Source organism: Octopus bimaculoides, chromosome 3, assembly GCF_001194135.2.
Source record: "Octopus bimaculoides isolate UCB-OBI-ISO-001 chromosome 3, ASM119413v2, whole genome shotgun sequence".
NCBI classification, from domain to species: domain Eukaryota; kingdom Metazoa; phylum Mollusca; class Cephalopoda; order Octopoda; family Octopodidae; genus Octopus; species Octopus bimaculoides.
In genome coordinates this window covers 85,186,752-85,200,377 of record NC_068983.1, presented here as the reverse complement: position 1 = coordinate 85,200,377, position 13,626 = coordinate 85,186,752, and the positions used below count along the sequence as shown (strand labels likewise).

Genomic DNA, 13,626 nt, shown 5'->3' with positions numbered 1-13,626 from the left:
TATATAGCGGTGTACGTACACTTTCTCTTTATATATATATATATATATATATATATATATACACAGACGCAAATACACACACGTCAGTAGCATTTGTTGCATGAATGCCTGGTATATGCCTAGGATATATAAATACAAATAACAAATCAAATTTTAATTAAAATCTTCAATTTTTAAGAGGGACTTTTATGGAAGTAAGGTTCATACCTACGAAATTGTAATGTATCGCATTCCCATTATAAGTCTTTGAATTTTAACCTCCACATGTTGACTTAAGTATTAGGACCCTATTATATATATTTATATATCCTCACAGAAGTATTAAAACCGTAAGATACACAGATTACTACTACCGTCATTATGGCAATTTTTACTCAGCCCACAAGATACTTGCCCCACCAATGCTTGGTTGATTACTGTTATTCTACGTCGTTAACGAAAAATTTGGCAACACATGAACAGATGCAGTTGATAATGGATGTTTCCTGATGATGCACAAATACACAGACATTCCGGGATCTAGCTATTCCACCGCCGTCGCTGAACGCGTTTCGTTTGCTTCTGTGCTTTTTAGTACTTATGCATCCATTCTAAATGCCTTCACTCGACGAATACCGCACTATTACGGTTTTCTTACAGTATATCCAACTTACGTAAGATATATTAGACTACTATTCAGAACTAATACAGCTTCTATTGTTAATAACGAATTTATAAAATATATTTTGCAAATCGCTTGTCTTGTATAGGTGTTATATTTATGCTATACATATCTGTGCAGTTTAGAATTCCAACATGAGTTCCTGGGAGTATATGTTTATTGTGCATATAATCTATAATAACATTATAATTTGAATTTATCCCACTTGGATAGGTGGTAAAGTAGACAAGATATCATGCTTGAAATTTCGTTTCTTAAGTTAAAACACCGGGTAAAATGCCTTGCGGAATTTCGTCCGTCTTTATGTTCTGAGTTCAAATTCCGCCGACGCCGACTTTGCCTTTCATCGTTTCAGGGGTTGATAAAATAAACACTAGTTGAGTCCTGGGGTCGATGTAATCAACTTACCGCCTACCCGCAAAGTGGCAGACCTTGTGCCAACATTTGAAATCATTATTCTTCTTGGCCTCGAGAAGATGCAAAGGAGATACATGACCAGTTGCCTTTCTCATAACAAATGTCCCGAGAAACTGGTCTATATATTAACAGGGAGACGGTTTGTGTATGCAAGGAGACGGTTTCTTCGCTGTTGTTCAAAATATTCGCTGTCAAAGTTATACCTGTATGCATACATACTTCCCACGCATACATACATATATAAACTTTGATGTAACAAACTGAAAGAGTATACGATACTGCAATGCAATTTATCATTCTAATATTATTCTTTTTATATGACGGATGTATATTGTTACATATCGGCGACGATCTTCTGTTAACTTGAAATAATTTAGGATGGTTATGAAGGCACTGCCATCTTTAAGAAAAAATTATGAGAATTAAAGTCTCTATGACAGGATATTGAGAAACAAAAAATTAAAAATCACAAATAACTCAAATTAAAGGGTGAGAACTAATATCAACTGATATTGGTCGTTATCTCCCTTCGGTTAGATCATGCATTTTCTTTTACCAATATATATAATTCGTTATTTGTACTGTGTACAGCAACATCTGAAATGATAATTTGCACATTTATTTTTAAAACGTTCCAGCAAATTCAAATTGTTGTGTATGTCACAGGTGAATTATTCCTTTTATGATAGATTGTGTGTTGAAGACACACTAGGCTCATTGGCGCAAGGGATTCTGGGTCACTGATGTTACGATACGTTGTATCTCGTCAGCTATAAGTACCCGAACTTTTTGAGCTTAAAAAAGCCATTAGCTTAGTTTATAACTTCAGCGAACAAAATTGTTGAGTTTATCTTATGTATTCAACCCTCGGTACTGCTTGAGCTCAAAGCAAGTACGCCTGCGTGCTCGAGCCTGCATAACTGTGCACATGCTCATACACGAGAAATTTATGTTCTAGTGGTCGCCTCATTCTTCTTCTTGAAAGCAGAGAGCTGGCAAAACCGTTAAAACACCGGGTAAAATGCCTTGCGGAATTTCGTCCGTCTTTATGTTCTGAGTTCAAATTCCGCCGACGCCGACTTTGCCTTTCATCGTTTCAGGGGTTGATAAAATAAACACTAGTTGAGTCCTGGGGTCGATGTAATCAACTTACCGCCTACCCGCAAAGTGGCAGACCTTGTGCCAACATTTGAAATCATTATTCTTCTTGGCCTCGAGAAGATGCAAAGGAGATACATGACCAGTTGCCTTTCTCATAACAAATGTCCCGAGAAACTGGTCTATATATTAACATTAACGAAACACTTTTAAGATACGATATATTCAACAAATCACTTTACCAGAGACTGAAGTACCGCAGTCTTCTAGAAGACAAAATATTGCAACCAAAACGAAAAAGTGCCATAGAGATGAAACTTCGGTACTAAGGAGATGCCAAAAATTCTAACTTCCAGCACATATTCTAATAAAAGGGTTAAAATCCCATTTCATGTTGTCTGCATACAAAATCCTTTAAACACAATGTCTGCTTCAAATGCCAACTAGTCACGCAACGCACGGCCTGATACGAGACGTAAAGAAGTGTGTGTGTGTGACTTAGGGCACCAGTATTGCTAGAAATAGGAGTAAAAACAACTCGTACCCAGAAGAAAGCACTTATTTTAATGATTTACAAGGGAGGCAAGCTCCCTACAGCACCAGGGCTTGCCTCCCTTGTCAATCATTAAGATAAGTGCTTTCTTGTGGCTAGTTGTTGTTTTTACTCCTATTTCTAGCAATACTGGTGCTGACTAGTGCCCTAAGTCACTTTAGTGATGTATTTATTTCTGCCTTTCGGTTGTAAAATTGCGAATAAGCCATGCTTATTATTTATATACTCTTTACTCTTATTTGTTTCAGACTGCGGCCATGCAGGAGCACCGCCTTTGGTCGAGCAAATCGACCCCCAGGACTTATTCTTACTAAGAATGGTACTTAGTCTATCGGTCTCTTATGCCGAACCGCTAAGTTACGGGATGTAAACACACTAGCATCGGTTGTCAAGCGATGGTTGGGGGGACAAACACAGACACACAAACATATATACGATGGGCTTCTTTCAGTTTCCATCTACCAAATCCACTCACAAGGCTTTGGTTGGCCCAAGGCTATAGTAGAAGATACTTGCCCAAGGTACCACGCAGTGGGACTGAACCTGGAACCATGTGGTTGGTAAGCAAGCCCCTTACCATACAGCCGCAATCCTTGGATGGAATTTATAAAACATTTAATGCATCGCTACGTGCATTTCCACAAATCACGTCTCTTGAGAGACGTGATGTGTGGAAACGCATGTAGCGATATATTAGATGTTTATAAATTCCATTGAAGGATTATTATTATATTTATTCTACATTATATCGGTACAGCTCAGTGCAACCCTGAAAAACTGGTTCACCAGTCAGCATCATTAGACTGTGGCCAGCATAAAAGAACAGGAGCTTTATTTGCATACTGAGAACGTTTCCCAGGCACATATCTTAGTAGTTAGTGTTGTTCACAAGATCATAGTTTCGATTCCTAAACGGATAGTGCGTTGTGTTCTTCAACAAAACACTTCATTACATACTGCTCTAATACATTCAGCTGTGAATGAGTAACCCTGCGATGACCTGGGATTTGATTGGGGAGAATGCTGGCCTGCTCACCTAGCCAGTGGGGTGATATCATTCATAAGTTACAACAATGTGAGAAAGGGCATTATGATCAGTGGTGTATAACATCCGATAGTCTGGTCGATAGTGATTATGCATACCCATACACACTCACACACTTGGTAATGCCAAAGGAAAGGGCTAAGAATATCTCCTCCAAGAAGAAGCTCATGCAGTCACACAAGTTTAGAAAAAGCATGAGTTAGAAAGATAGTACGACTTAGCTAACAATGATCCTGGGCAAAATAACACCTCGTCAGATCTCAGATCCAGACAGTCTATGACACCTTAACAAGGCCAACAAATATTCACACAAGGCAGGAGCAAAGTGCCTTTCTGTCCCTTGTGTGCTAAAAGAAGGTCCCTTCAACATTTCAGCACTGCCCCAAAGCCTTAGCTGATGATCACTATTACTGGCAAAATGACCAGGTGTTCAAGATTATGGAGGTGATAACAGCCATTCAGTCCATTAGACACCACCCCCAGAAGGAAGCCATCACTTTTCTCAAAGCTAGAGGGAAGCTCCTTTCACTGAAACATCAACAACCAGGATTACTTTCCACAGCTCTAGACTGGAAGTTGAGAGTACATCATACCAACAATGTGCCTTGAGACAGTCATTTTCTCAGATCCCACAAAGTATGCAATTATGTGGAGACTGACTGCACAAGTGAGATTTGTGATCCTCTGATCCATCTAAGAGGATAATTTCTCCAAATAAGAACCAACTCATGATATGTGATCCACCCAACCCATGCATTCATGGAAAGCAAATGTATAAAATGCTGATGATTCAAAGAACATTTAAACTCAATTTTGTCTCTTTTTATTATTATTTCAATTGTATTATAAGAAATATTTACAATGTCAAAATCGATACTTTAAATACAGTTGGATGGGCAAAAATAGGGAGTAGTGTTTTAGGATCCAAAATTCCTTACAGGAATTAGCTTGATTCATGAGGTTGGTGCACACATTCTTCGAACACTCATTTCCTGCAAAATTAGAAAACCAAATGACAAGACATATTACAAATAAACTTCAGATATGGTCTACAAATAAAATACAGCAAATTTGGATATAAAACAATATTTTGCCTCAGACTATTACTTGTTAAAGCACTTTTGTGAAAAATGTATCAACTACAGATTAAACCAGTGTATACAGGACAAACAGATTTAATATTAACAATATAAATGCTAGTTGCTGTATACTATAATTGATTTCACCACTTAAAGCAATGAGAAGAAAAATTTATGACATACCCAAGTATCTAATAGAGTTGCTACTGAGAAGTGATCAGGCATTTTCTGTAAACTTGACTGAAGTGCATTCTGTACACCTTGTAGAAAGGGAGTAGCAGCTAGAAAATAAGAAAATTCAAATGGCAACTTGTGTTCCCAACAAAAATGCTTTTATGATTGTAACAAGAATAATAGTTGTTGTTTAGCACCAAATGAGCCCTGAATGAGCAGCAGTTCAACAATCAAAGACATTCTAATCTCTAAAATCTCTTTGCTTGACACAGTGAACTTAGGATCACATCATCTAATGAATACTCTTTTTCTGAGTTTTGAAGATTTAGTTGCTTTTCCTACAGGTTGAACAACTACACAGAAATTTCTTCATTGGCTCAAAGCAAGAGCTGAATTTTGGATGCAGCATCAATTTTCTGTAACTTACGCCTATCAAAAAACTGTTACACAACTGATTGAATAATTTACGTGCAAAATGATTTTAATAGATAAGAAGTTGTGTGTAATAAGGGACTGCACTAGGATGTTTAACAGCAACAACTACCACTACCATTCAATGGCCGGATGTTTTTTTTGTAGCTAACCTTCACCTGTTTTCAAGCAAAGTAATATTTCTCCTAGACCTTTGAATAATGAACAACTCAATGGCTTGAGATTTTGCAGAAGATTGTAGACAAATAACAATGGACAGTGATGGTTTGTTTACAATCAACACAAATATCAAGGCAAAGGGCAAACACACACCAACATGAATAACAAGCTTCTTGTTTTTTACATCTAACAGTTTGCTCAAGAGGCATTGGTCAGACCATGGCTAAAGTAGAAGTCACAAGCCAATTGACACACAATAGGAACAAACCACAAACATGTTGTTCCAGAGCAAATTTCCATGTCACACAAAAAAGCCTGTGTCTATGAATTCTAAGAAAATTTTATTATGCTTATCATAGTAATGTCTAATAGAGTTTATCTGTCAATCATCATCATCATTTAATGTCCTCCTTCCATACTGGCACAGATGGACTGTGCATTGGAGTGGTTTCTACAGCTGGATGCTCTGCCTAATGCCAACCACTTTGCAGAGTGTATATATTTTTTCTTTACATGGCACCAACACCAATGTTACATCTTAATTAGTAATTCAATAAAAGTTAATTGAATATATGCACTCATATTGTTGGATCAGGTGTTTTACAGTTGAATGGTTATCTCAACTAAGACAACTTCTACATGGTCACTGAACCTGCTAGAAATAGCAGCTAAATCTCACTTAAATCACATCTACCATCTTAAAATCGACACACTGCACAATGTTATATCAGAGCTGACTGAGATCTAACATTAACTAATGAGAATGGTACCTATTTTCAGTTTGGCAAACTAGGACAAGTAATGTACTTTAACTATGCACTTTGTTTATAGCAGGCTGTGTAATGTTGCCTGTTCTAGTAATAGATGGAAGCTGTAGACGGCAATGTAATGCAGTTAGCTTAAAAACAACACAAAGGTTAGCTGAAGTAGAGTATACATTGTACCATGATACAATGAGAAGTATACAACTACAATGGATTTGTAGCTGGGCAGTAGAATTACTTCACCCCAGCATAGCACCACAGGGTGCTGCATTCCTCTGCCCATTAAAAGCTAGTGGCAGAGGAATACACATGACTTCCACCCAGTGTAACAACACATGCTTTTCAAGAACATTTATTCAGTCGTTGTCAAAATGTTAACACCTGGTTCCCTTTCGTCACTGCTTCGCTTTATCTAATTCAGGTGTAGACACTAAACTATCAACAAGCTTGTGGCTTGTCTAGCTTGACACGCTATGGGATTTCTACCTCACTTCATTACCACTACAAAGTTATAGATTAAATTCATCTGGATAATATTTAAACCATGAAACTGTAAGGCTTACAATTGTTACCAGCATGTATCAGCTCCAACAATATTCTTATTTCTGAAACTTCCTCAAAAGGATTAATGAGTCTATTTCAACACTAGGACAAAGTTAGAGTTGAGTAATTTCTCAGATATTTACTTAAGTTTAAATGAAGATATCAATAAATGAGATACTGACTATAATCTTCGGCATTGCTGTCACACTGTGGACTGGTTGAAGGATAATCCTCAGGTACCACAATCAAGATAGGAGGCACACTAGGTAGGTTCTTATCATCTAGAATGTGGGAAGATTTATATAGTAAAAAAAATATATATATATATAATTAACATGTTACAGAATATATAGAAAATAATGCTTCAACATCATTAGAAAGTTAAAAAAACAAGTGATTTTGTTATATGTACCATTCAAATAATAATAATCCTTTCTACTGGAGGCAAAAGGCCTCAAATTTGTGGGGAGGGGGACTAGACAATTACATCAACCCCACTGTTTCACTAGCATTTAATTTATTGATCCAGAAAGGATGAAAGGCAAATTCAACCTTGGCAGAATTTGCACTCAGAATGTAGCAATGGGTGAAATACTGCTAAGCATTTCATCCACTGCACTAACAATTCTGCCAGCTCACTGCCTTAACAATAATAATAAAAGTCATATTACACACATCACATACATCAGAACAGGCACTCATATAGCAAGAAACTGAACTCTATAACAAAACAAAATGAGGAAGTACACAACGGGAGGGATCTATACTCTCTCAATCCCTACAAAAGAAAGAACACAAAGCTGCACACACCTCAAGAGCACAGAGGTGCACTAAGTGGTGCAGTAGAGTGTTGCATGAAACAACTGAAGAAAAAATAACAATAATCTTATATTGGCATAAGGCCAAATTGTTTTAAGAGATGGTGATAGCCAACTAAATTGAAAAAATTACAAGACTAGTTATTATATTGACTGAGTATGAGTGAAAGGTAAGTTGACTTAAGAAGTATTTAAAATTTAAGATAAGCAACTCTCACTGGCTGGGTAACCATGTACCTCCTCTACAGCAAGACACCCATTTCTGCCTCTCTGTCACACTCTAACCTTTCATCATCTGTAGATCACCTGGCCAAGGAAAAATAACAAAGTGTTAGCGCTAAGCAGTGTTTAGGAATGAGCAGAATTAGGTAAGTTGAAATATGCTTGTCACATTTTTCAAATATCCTGCAGTTACTGTGGAGAATATGCCTCTCTTATGGTAAAAAGGTGTGAAAACACCTGGTTCATTCAGCGTCGCTATCTATTAGGAATCTCAGACATCGATGTTTCTTGGTAGTGTATTTGCCTTTTAGAAGTTGAAATATGTGACAAACATATTTCAACTTAACTAATTTTGCTCATGCCTAAACACTGCTTAGCGCTAACACTTCGTTATTTTCCCTCAAATAGGTGATCTACAAGGGCAAATCAGTCATCACGTCGACTGAATTATACATAAAGCTATGGCTTTATAAGTTCATTCAGAGTTGCCTCTCTTAGATACATCTCATTGACAAGAGCCAAGAAGCTTGAAACATCAGTGTCAGAGATTCCTAATAGACGGCAACACTAAACAAACTGATTGTTTTCACACCATTTTACCATAAGAGAGATATATTCTCCACAGTGCCTTTTAGCAGTTGAAATATATGATAAACATATTTCAACTTAACTAATTCTGCTCATGCCTAAACACTGCTGAGTGCTAACACTTTGTTATAAATAAATAAGTTAACAATCGCACTCATAAGCACAACATTCAGCCAGAATAAGGAAACAATGATGTTGCTACACAAACTACTAGAAAACACCTTTCAAACTTCAACTCACAATAAATTATTATGACAACCTTTCCTATCACCAACACAGTAAAGCAAAGTAGTGTGAAAGATCATTTGAGCACAAAAAAATTATAATTCATTTACAGTTGGAATCTTCTCGAACTAACAATCAAATAAAAATGTCTTCAACCTACTGTAGAATACTCAACATTTTTTAAATGTCTCTTCCATTTTCCATAGAATTCAAACAGATATAAACATACATACACTTCTAAATACTTACAACCTTTATTGTCATACTAGGTCAAGTTTTTGTGTTTATTTACTAACCAATCAACCAACCAAACAAGTAATCACATAACGACAACAAAAATAATAATAAAGAGAAAAAAGAAATTCTTACCTAATTTACAGATAAGATGGACAGTCTTTGAGCTAACATGATGTGCAGGGTCTAGGCTAATACGGAACCGGTGTGGCAATCGAGCAATTTCACCTTGTAGTATATTAGACAATTTATCTTTCTCATTGGAAACTTTTGGTTTCTTAGTGGGGGGTGGACTAGGAACCCTAAAATAATAACAAAACAAATGACTTTCCATCACGATATGTTTAATTATTAGAGTATTAGGCAAAATGCCTGGTGGTACTGTGTTCCAGTTTCTTAAGTTTCAGTTGAAATTCCAATGTGATCAACTTTGCCTCTTAACCTTCTGGAGTTAATAAATTAAGGTACCAGCCAAATACTGTGACTGATATGAACACTTGTTCCTTTCTTCCAGTTTTGCAGTCTTGTGCATGTGTGAAAAATCAATATACTCAGCTTCTCCAACTCCTGCAGTGAAAGTAGTCAGAGTAAAATAACAAAACAGTTTTCTCCCTCTCTCACAGATGCACAAATTCCTACAATAACATAGAAGTTATGTCTGCTCAGTCAAAGCTGACTAGAGTCAGACTACAATGATCTAAATCTTTGGTTCCATTCTGATGCTTTAAAGGATTTCAGGACTTCACAGAATAGTGATATAGAAATAATCACTAGTTTCCTTTTGCTTAGGGAGTTATGTTACAAGTCAATTCTGACAGTGTAAACCTATAATACTGGATCAATATTGGGTTGTGATTTGTAGTTGTTGGATATCTGATGTACCACTATGTGTTCCCTACTGTGCAGTGATTGTTTGCATAAAGTGTGTAATGAGGTGCAATGTGGCAGATTAGGCATGTATGCTCTACAACAAGGTAACCAGAACTTGTATTTAGAAAAAAGATTAGCTATATAAGTTTGGAGGACACCCATGATCTTTGTAGGTGCCCAAAGTCAGCACTGATAGGGAAACTAGACAAGAAAAGAAAATTCTAGAGAAATGCCACTCTGGGGAAGAAGGAATGAGAAAAGTATTGAGTGTAAGTTCTGGAGAATGAGACACAATACTGATGATGATAATGAAGACAGATAAGTGCAGTGAAACTGGGTAGTGATGGCATGGATCCTGCATGTTCAAAAGAGCAGAAGGTTTTGTTTAAGGAACATGGGGTAAAAGAAAAACTCAAAAAACTATCTCTTACCGAATAGGCTGGCCACGGAGAGCTGCAACAGCAGGTCCAAAAGTACGATGAAGTGTGTGGTTTAGCATTGGAGACTTCATGTGTGCAGCAATAGAATCAAGTAAGGGTTGACACATATGTTGTTCTCCATTTTTGGAGCTAGACCCACTGCCATCACTGGAGGAAGGCTAAAAAGAAAAAAAATGATTAAAAAGTGTTAAAAATCAGCAGGGAGGGAAAAAAACTAACAATTCATTCAACTTTTCCACTTACAGGTAGAACAGTGAGTAAATTTTAGGAAGAACAGTCTCAATTGAGAGACATTTCTTTTTGAATAGCAAATTAGAGGAATCACAGATTGTGTAATGATAAAAAGAAAACATTTTAGCAAATCCAATCGTATGGAAGTATATTTAGACACCAAGATTGCAAATTTATTTCTTTAATGACAACACATTTCATAATTTCAAAGAGTTTGTCAACTAAAATTAAGATTTAAGTGAATATTTTTAAGACATAAACCCTATATAGACATGCCATTAGACTGATAAATAACCCTGGGTGACTTCCTTGACAAGTTTTTTGCACTTGAGAGTATACAAGAGTGGTTTCTCATTGCTTTTTTGGATGTCTTTTACAAAACACCCAGTTTGTTAGACATTATCAACCTAGAGAGCTTGTCGATTCTGAACAGATGAAATTCAAAGTTGACTTTGGTAAGATCTTAAGTCAGAGTGCAGACAGTCAGAAGAGACACTGCAAGGCACTGTAATGACAGCTGTTTATAAATCTTACATAGTAGGAGTAATAATAATCAATAATTTCAGATTATTACGAAGTGTTTTTTATAACCCAATTCTTGCTTCCTCTGTCTTTTACCATTACTACAGTAGTCTGTGTAATTTTATATTTGGAGGCAAAATAAAAAGATTACTTCACGAGAAAAGTGCTGATAACAACAAATGGATTATTTTAATCAATTTAAGAGAATGTATTGCAGATGATTTAATCTAGCTTCAACATGTTACAATGAAATTGAACTCTTAAGTGAAGTAAATCAAATCCAGAATACAGTCACCAAATGTTAATGATGTACAAAAACAAGGTTTATTTTATAAACAGAGGGTGAGTGAACTTTTCTTTGAAGATAAAAATAAATAGAATTACAAGCAATTTCATTTCAGAACTTGCACACTTACTGGCTTTGATAGTTCCATTTTCAATAAGACCTGTTCACATTTCAGCAAGGTGGTCATTGGAAGACTGCAATAACAAACAATAGTAATGTAAAACTATTTTCCACAAGAGTCTTCAGAGAAGAAAATTACAAAGAAGTAAAAATCATACCGTTTTGAAGGATCAGACAAAATTTCTAAAAGATTCTTCATTTTATGAGATTGATCTTTTTTATTATCTGACAAAAGAAAAGAAGAGAGAAAAAAATATTTGAAACCTGAAATTATATAAGGATAAAGAGAGAGAGAGAGAGAGAGAGAGATGCAAGGCTGAGAGTAAGAATACATTTATAACCAGAATTTTTCCCTATTTTTTCAACAAGCTGGTGACAAAGGTAGTATTACATGTCAATGACAAAATAATGCTGGAATATATATAATGTTAGTATGGCATTAGTAATTTACAGGTAATGATAAGAACATTTAAATATATTAGTTGCTTATTTTAAAATTAGAGTGTTTTCTTTTGAAGTGTTCAGTATTAATAGCCCCACAGATACACGAGTGCAACTTTCATTTCTTGGAATGGCCAATATAAAGTAATAACCTTGTCTGGAACACAGCATACTGGATAAAGAAAGATTCAAAATCACAACTCTGTCGTTAGTCCCTAAGCCTAATCTTCATCTTGAATTTACCATTGCAAGAAATGGAAGTAAAAATCTCGCTCAAATCATAACCCACTTTCTTTAAAAAGGAAGGACAAATTAGAAAATGTAGCGTGTCCTAGATACACAGAAAGATGAGATGACTGTGGCTGGAGCACTTTGGATTATAGGTCTGCTTAACCAGGGTTTAACTGGCATTAACCCATTAGCAATTAAACTGGACATATCCAGCCAAAATAGTCTACCTGTTTTATGTTCAAACTAGCCACGTTTGGTCCCTCACACCAATCTCTAAAAATAACAACCACTTCATCAAAATCTCAAGGCTACAAGATAATACATGATTAATTTGAAACAATGTGAATAAATAAGCATTACATTTGACAGACTAATGTGACTGCTAAAGGGTTAAACAATAATACTAAAGAAACTAAATTGTCAAATCAATTTTCTTCATCCTTTTACTTTGTATGTGTGCGTGTGTCTGTGTGTGTATGTGTATATACATACATACACACACACATGAGCAAACAAACAAAAGAAGGGCACTCAACATATTTATTGGGAATTATATGTATGGGTCAAACAGGTTGATACAAATTCTTTGGTACTTTAAGTCTCAAGGATAATGCTAGCCTTCAGCCATTGGAATTAGAATTCTAATTCCAATGGCTGAAGACTAGCATCACACTTGAAACTTAAAGTACCACAGAATTTGAATCAAACTGTTTGACCCATATATATATATATATATATATATATCGAAATCAAATTCACTGACGTGGCCGATGACAGCACTACCTGAATGGCATCCGTGCCAGTGGAAGGTTAAGAGCATCATCCGAGCGTGATTATTGCCAGGGCTGCTGACTGGCTCCTGTGCAGGTGGCACATAAAAAACACCATTCGAGCATGGCCGTTGCCAGTACCATCTGACTGGCCCTCGTGTGGTGGCATGTAAAAGCACCAACTACACTCTCAGAGTGGTTGGTGTTAGGAAGGGCATCCAGCTGTAGAAACTCTGCCAAATCAGATTGGAGCCTGGTGTAGCCATCTGGCTCGCTAGTCCTCAGTCAAACCGTCCAGCCCATATATATATTTCTTTAAAAGGCCAAGAATAAACTTATTGAAAGAACTGACCAGCTGTAAACACAATTTTCTTCTTTTCTCTTTCCCATTGACACTCCTTTCAGATACACATGCACACACACACACACCAACACAAACACACACACACACACACTCTCTCTCTCTCTCTCACTTTTCCCTCCATTCCTCACCCTCTCTTACTATCCTATATTTATCTCTCTCTCCACCCCTACACACTCAATAAAACTATATAAAGAGACGGTATTGCAAGGTGAAATAAAAAATTTGAAAATCCTACAAGATTAGGCGAAAAGCACTTTATATGATTTATAAAACATGTGACATATTAATAAAAATCTGTAAATATACAACCAGCCAGATTTCTGAGTACCTTAATTTTTT

At 36.2% G+C, this 13,626-nt stretch overlaps 1 protein-coding gene across 4 annotated transcripts in view; it reads right to left on the bottom strand.

The window, feature by feature from the left end:
* Positions 1-4,574: 4,574 nt before the first annotated feature.
* LOC106872996 (mediator of RNA polymerase II transcription subunit 15) overlaps positions 4,575-13,626 on the bottom strand; it is an 84,455-nt gene continuing 75,403 nt past the window's right edge. For 3 of the 4 annotated variants that reach the window (XM_014920190.2, XM_014920191.2, XM_014920192.2), the window contains 7 exons: positions 11,640-11,706; positions 11,492-11,555; positions 10,314-10,480; positions 9,148-9,314; positions 7,108-7,206; positions 5,037-5,134; positions 4,575-4,766 (listed from right to left, as the gene is read on the bottom strand). In XM_014920190.2, the coding sequence (XP_014775676.1) occupies positions 4,728-4,766; positions 5,037-5,134; positions 7,108-7,206; positions 9,148-9,314; positions 10,314-10,480; positions 11,492-11,555; positions 11,640-11,706 (701 nt within the window). In that variant the 3' untranslated portion in view covers positions 4,575-4,727. Of the gene's footprint in view, positions 4,767-5,036; positions 5,135-7,107; positions 7,207-9,147; positions 9,315-10,313; positions 10,481-11,491; positions 11,556-11,639; positions 11,707-13,626 lie in introns of those variants that run through there. The other variant, XM_014920193.2, reaches the window with a different exon arrangement.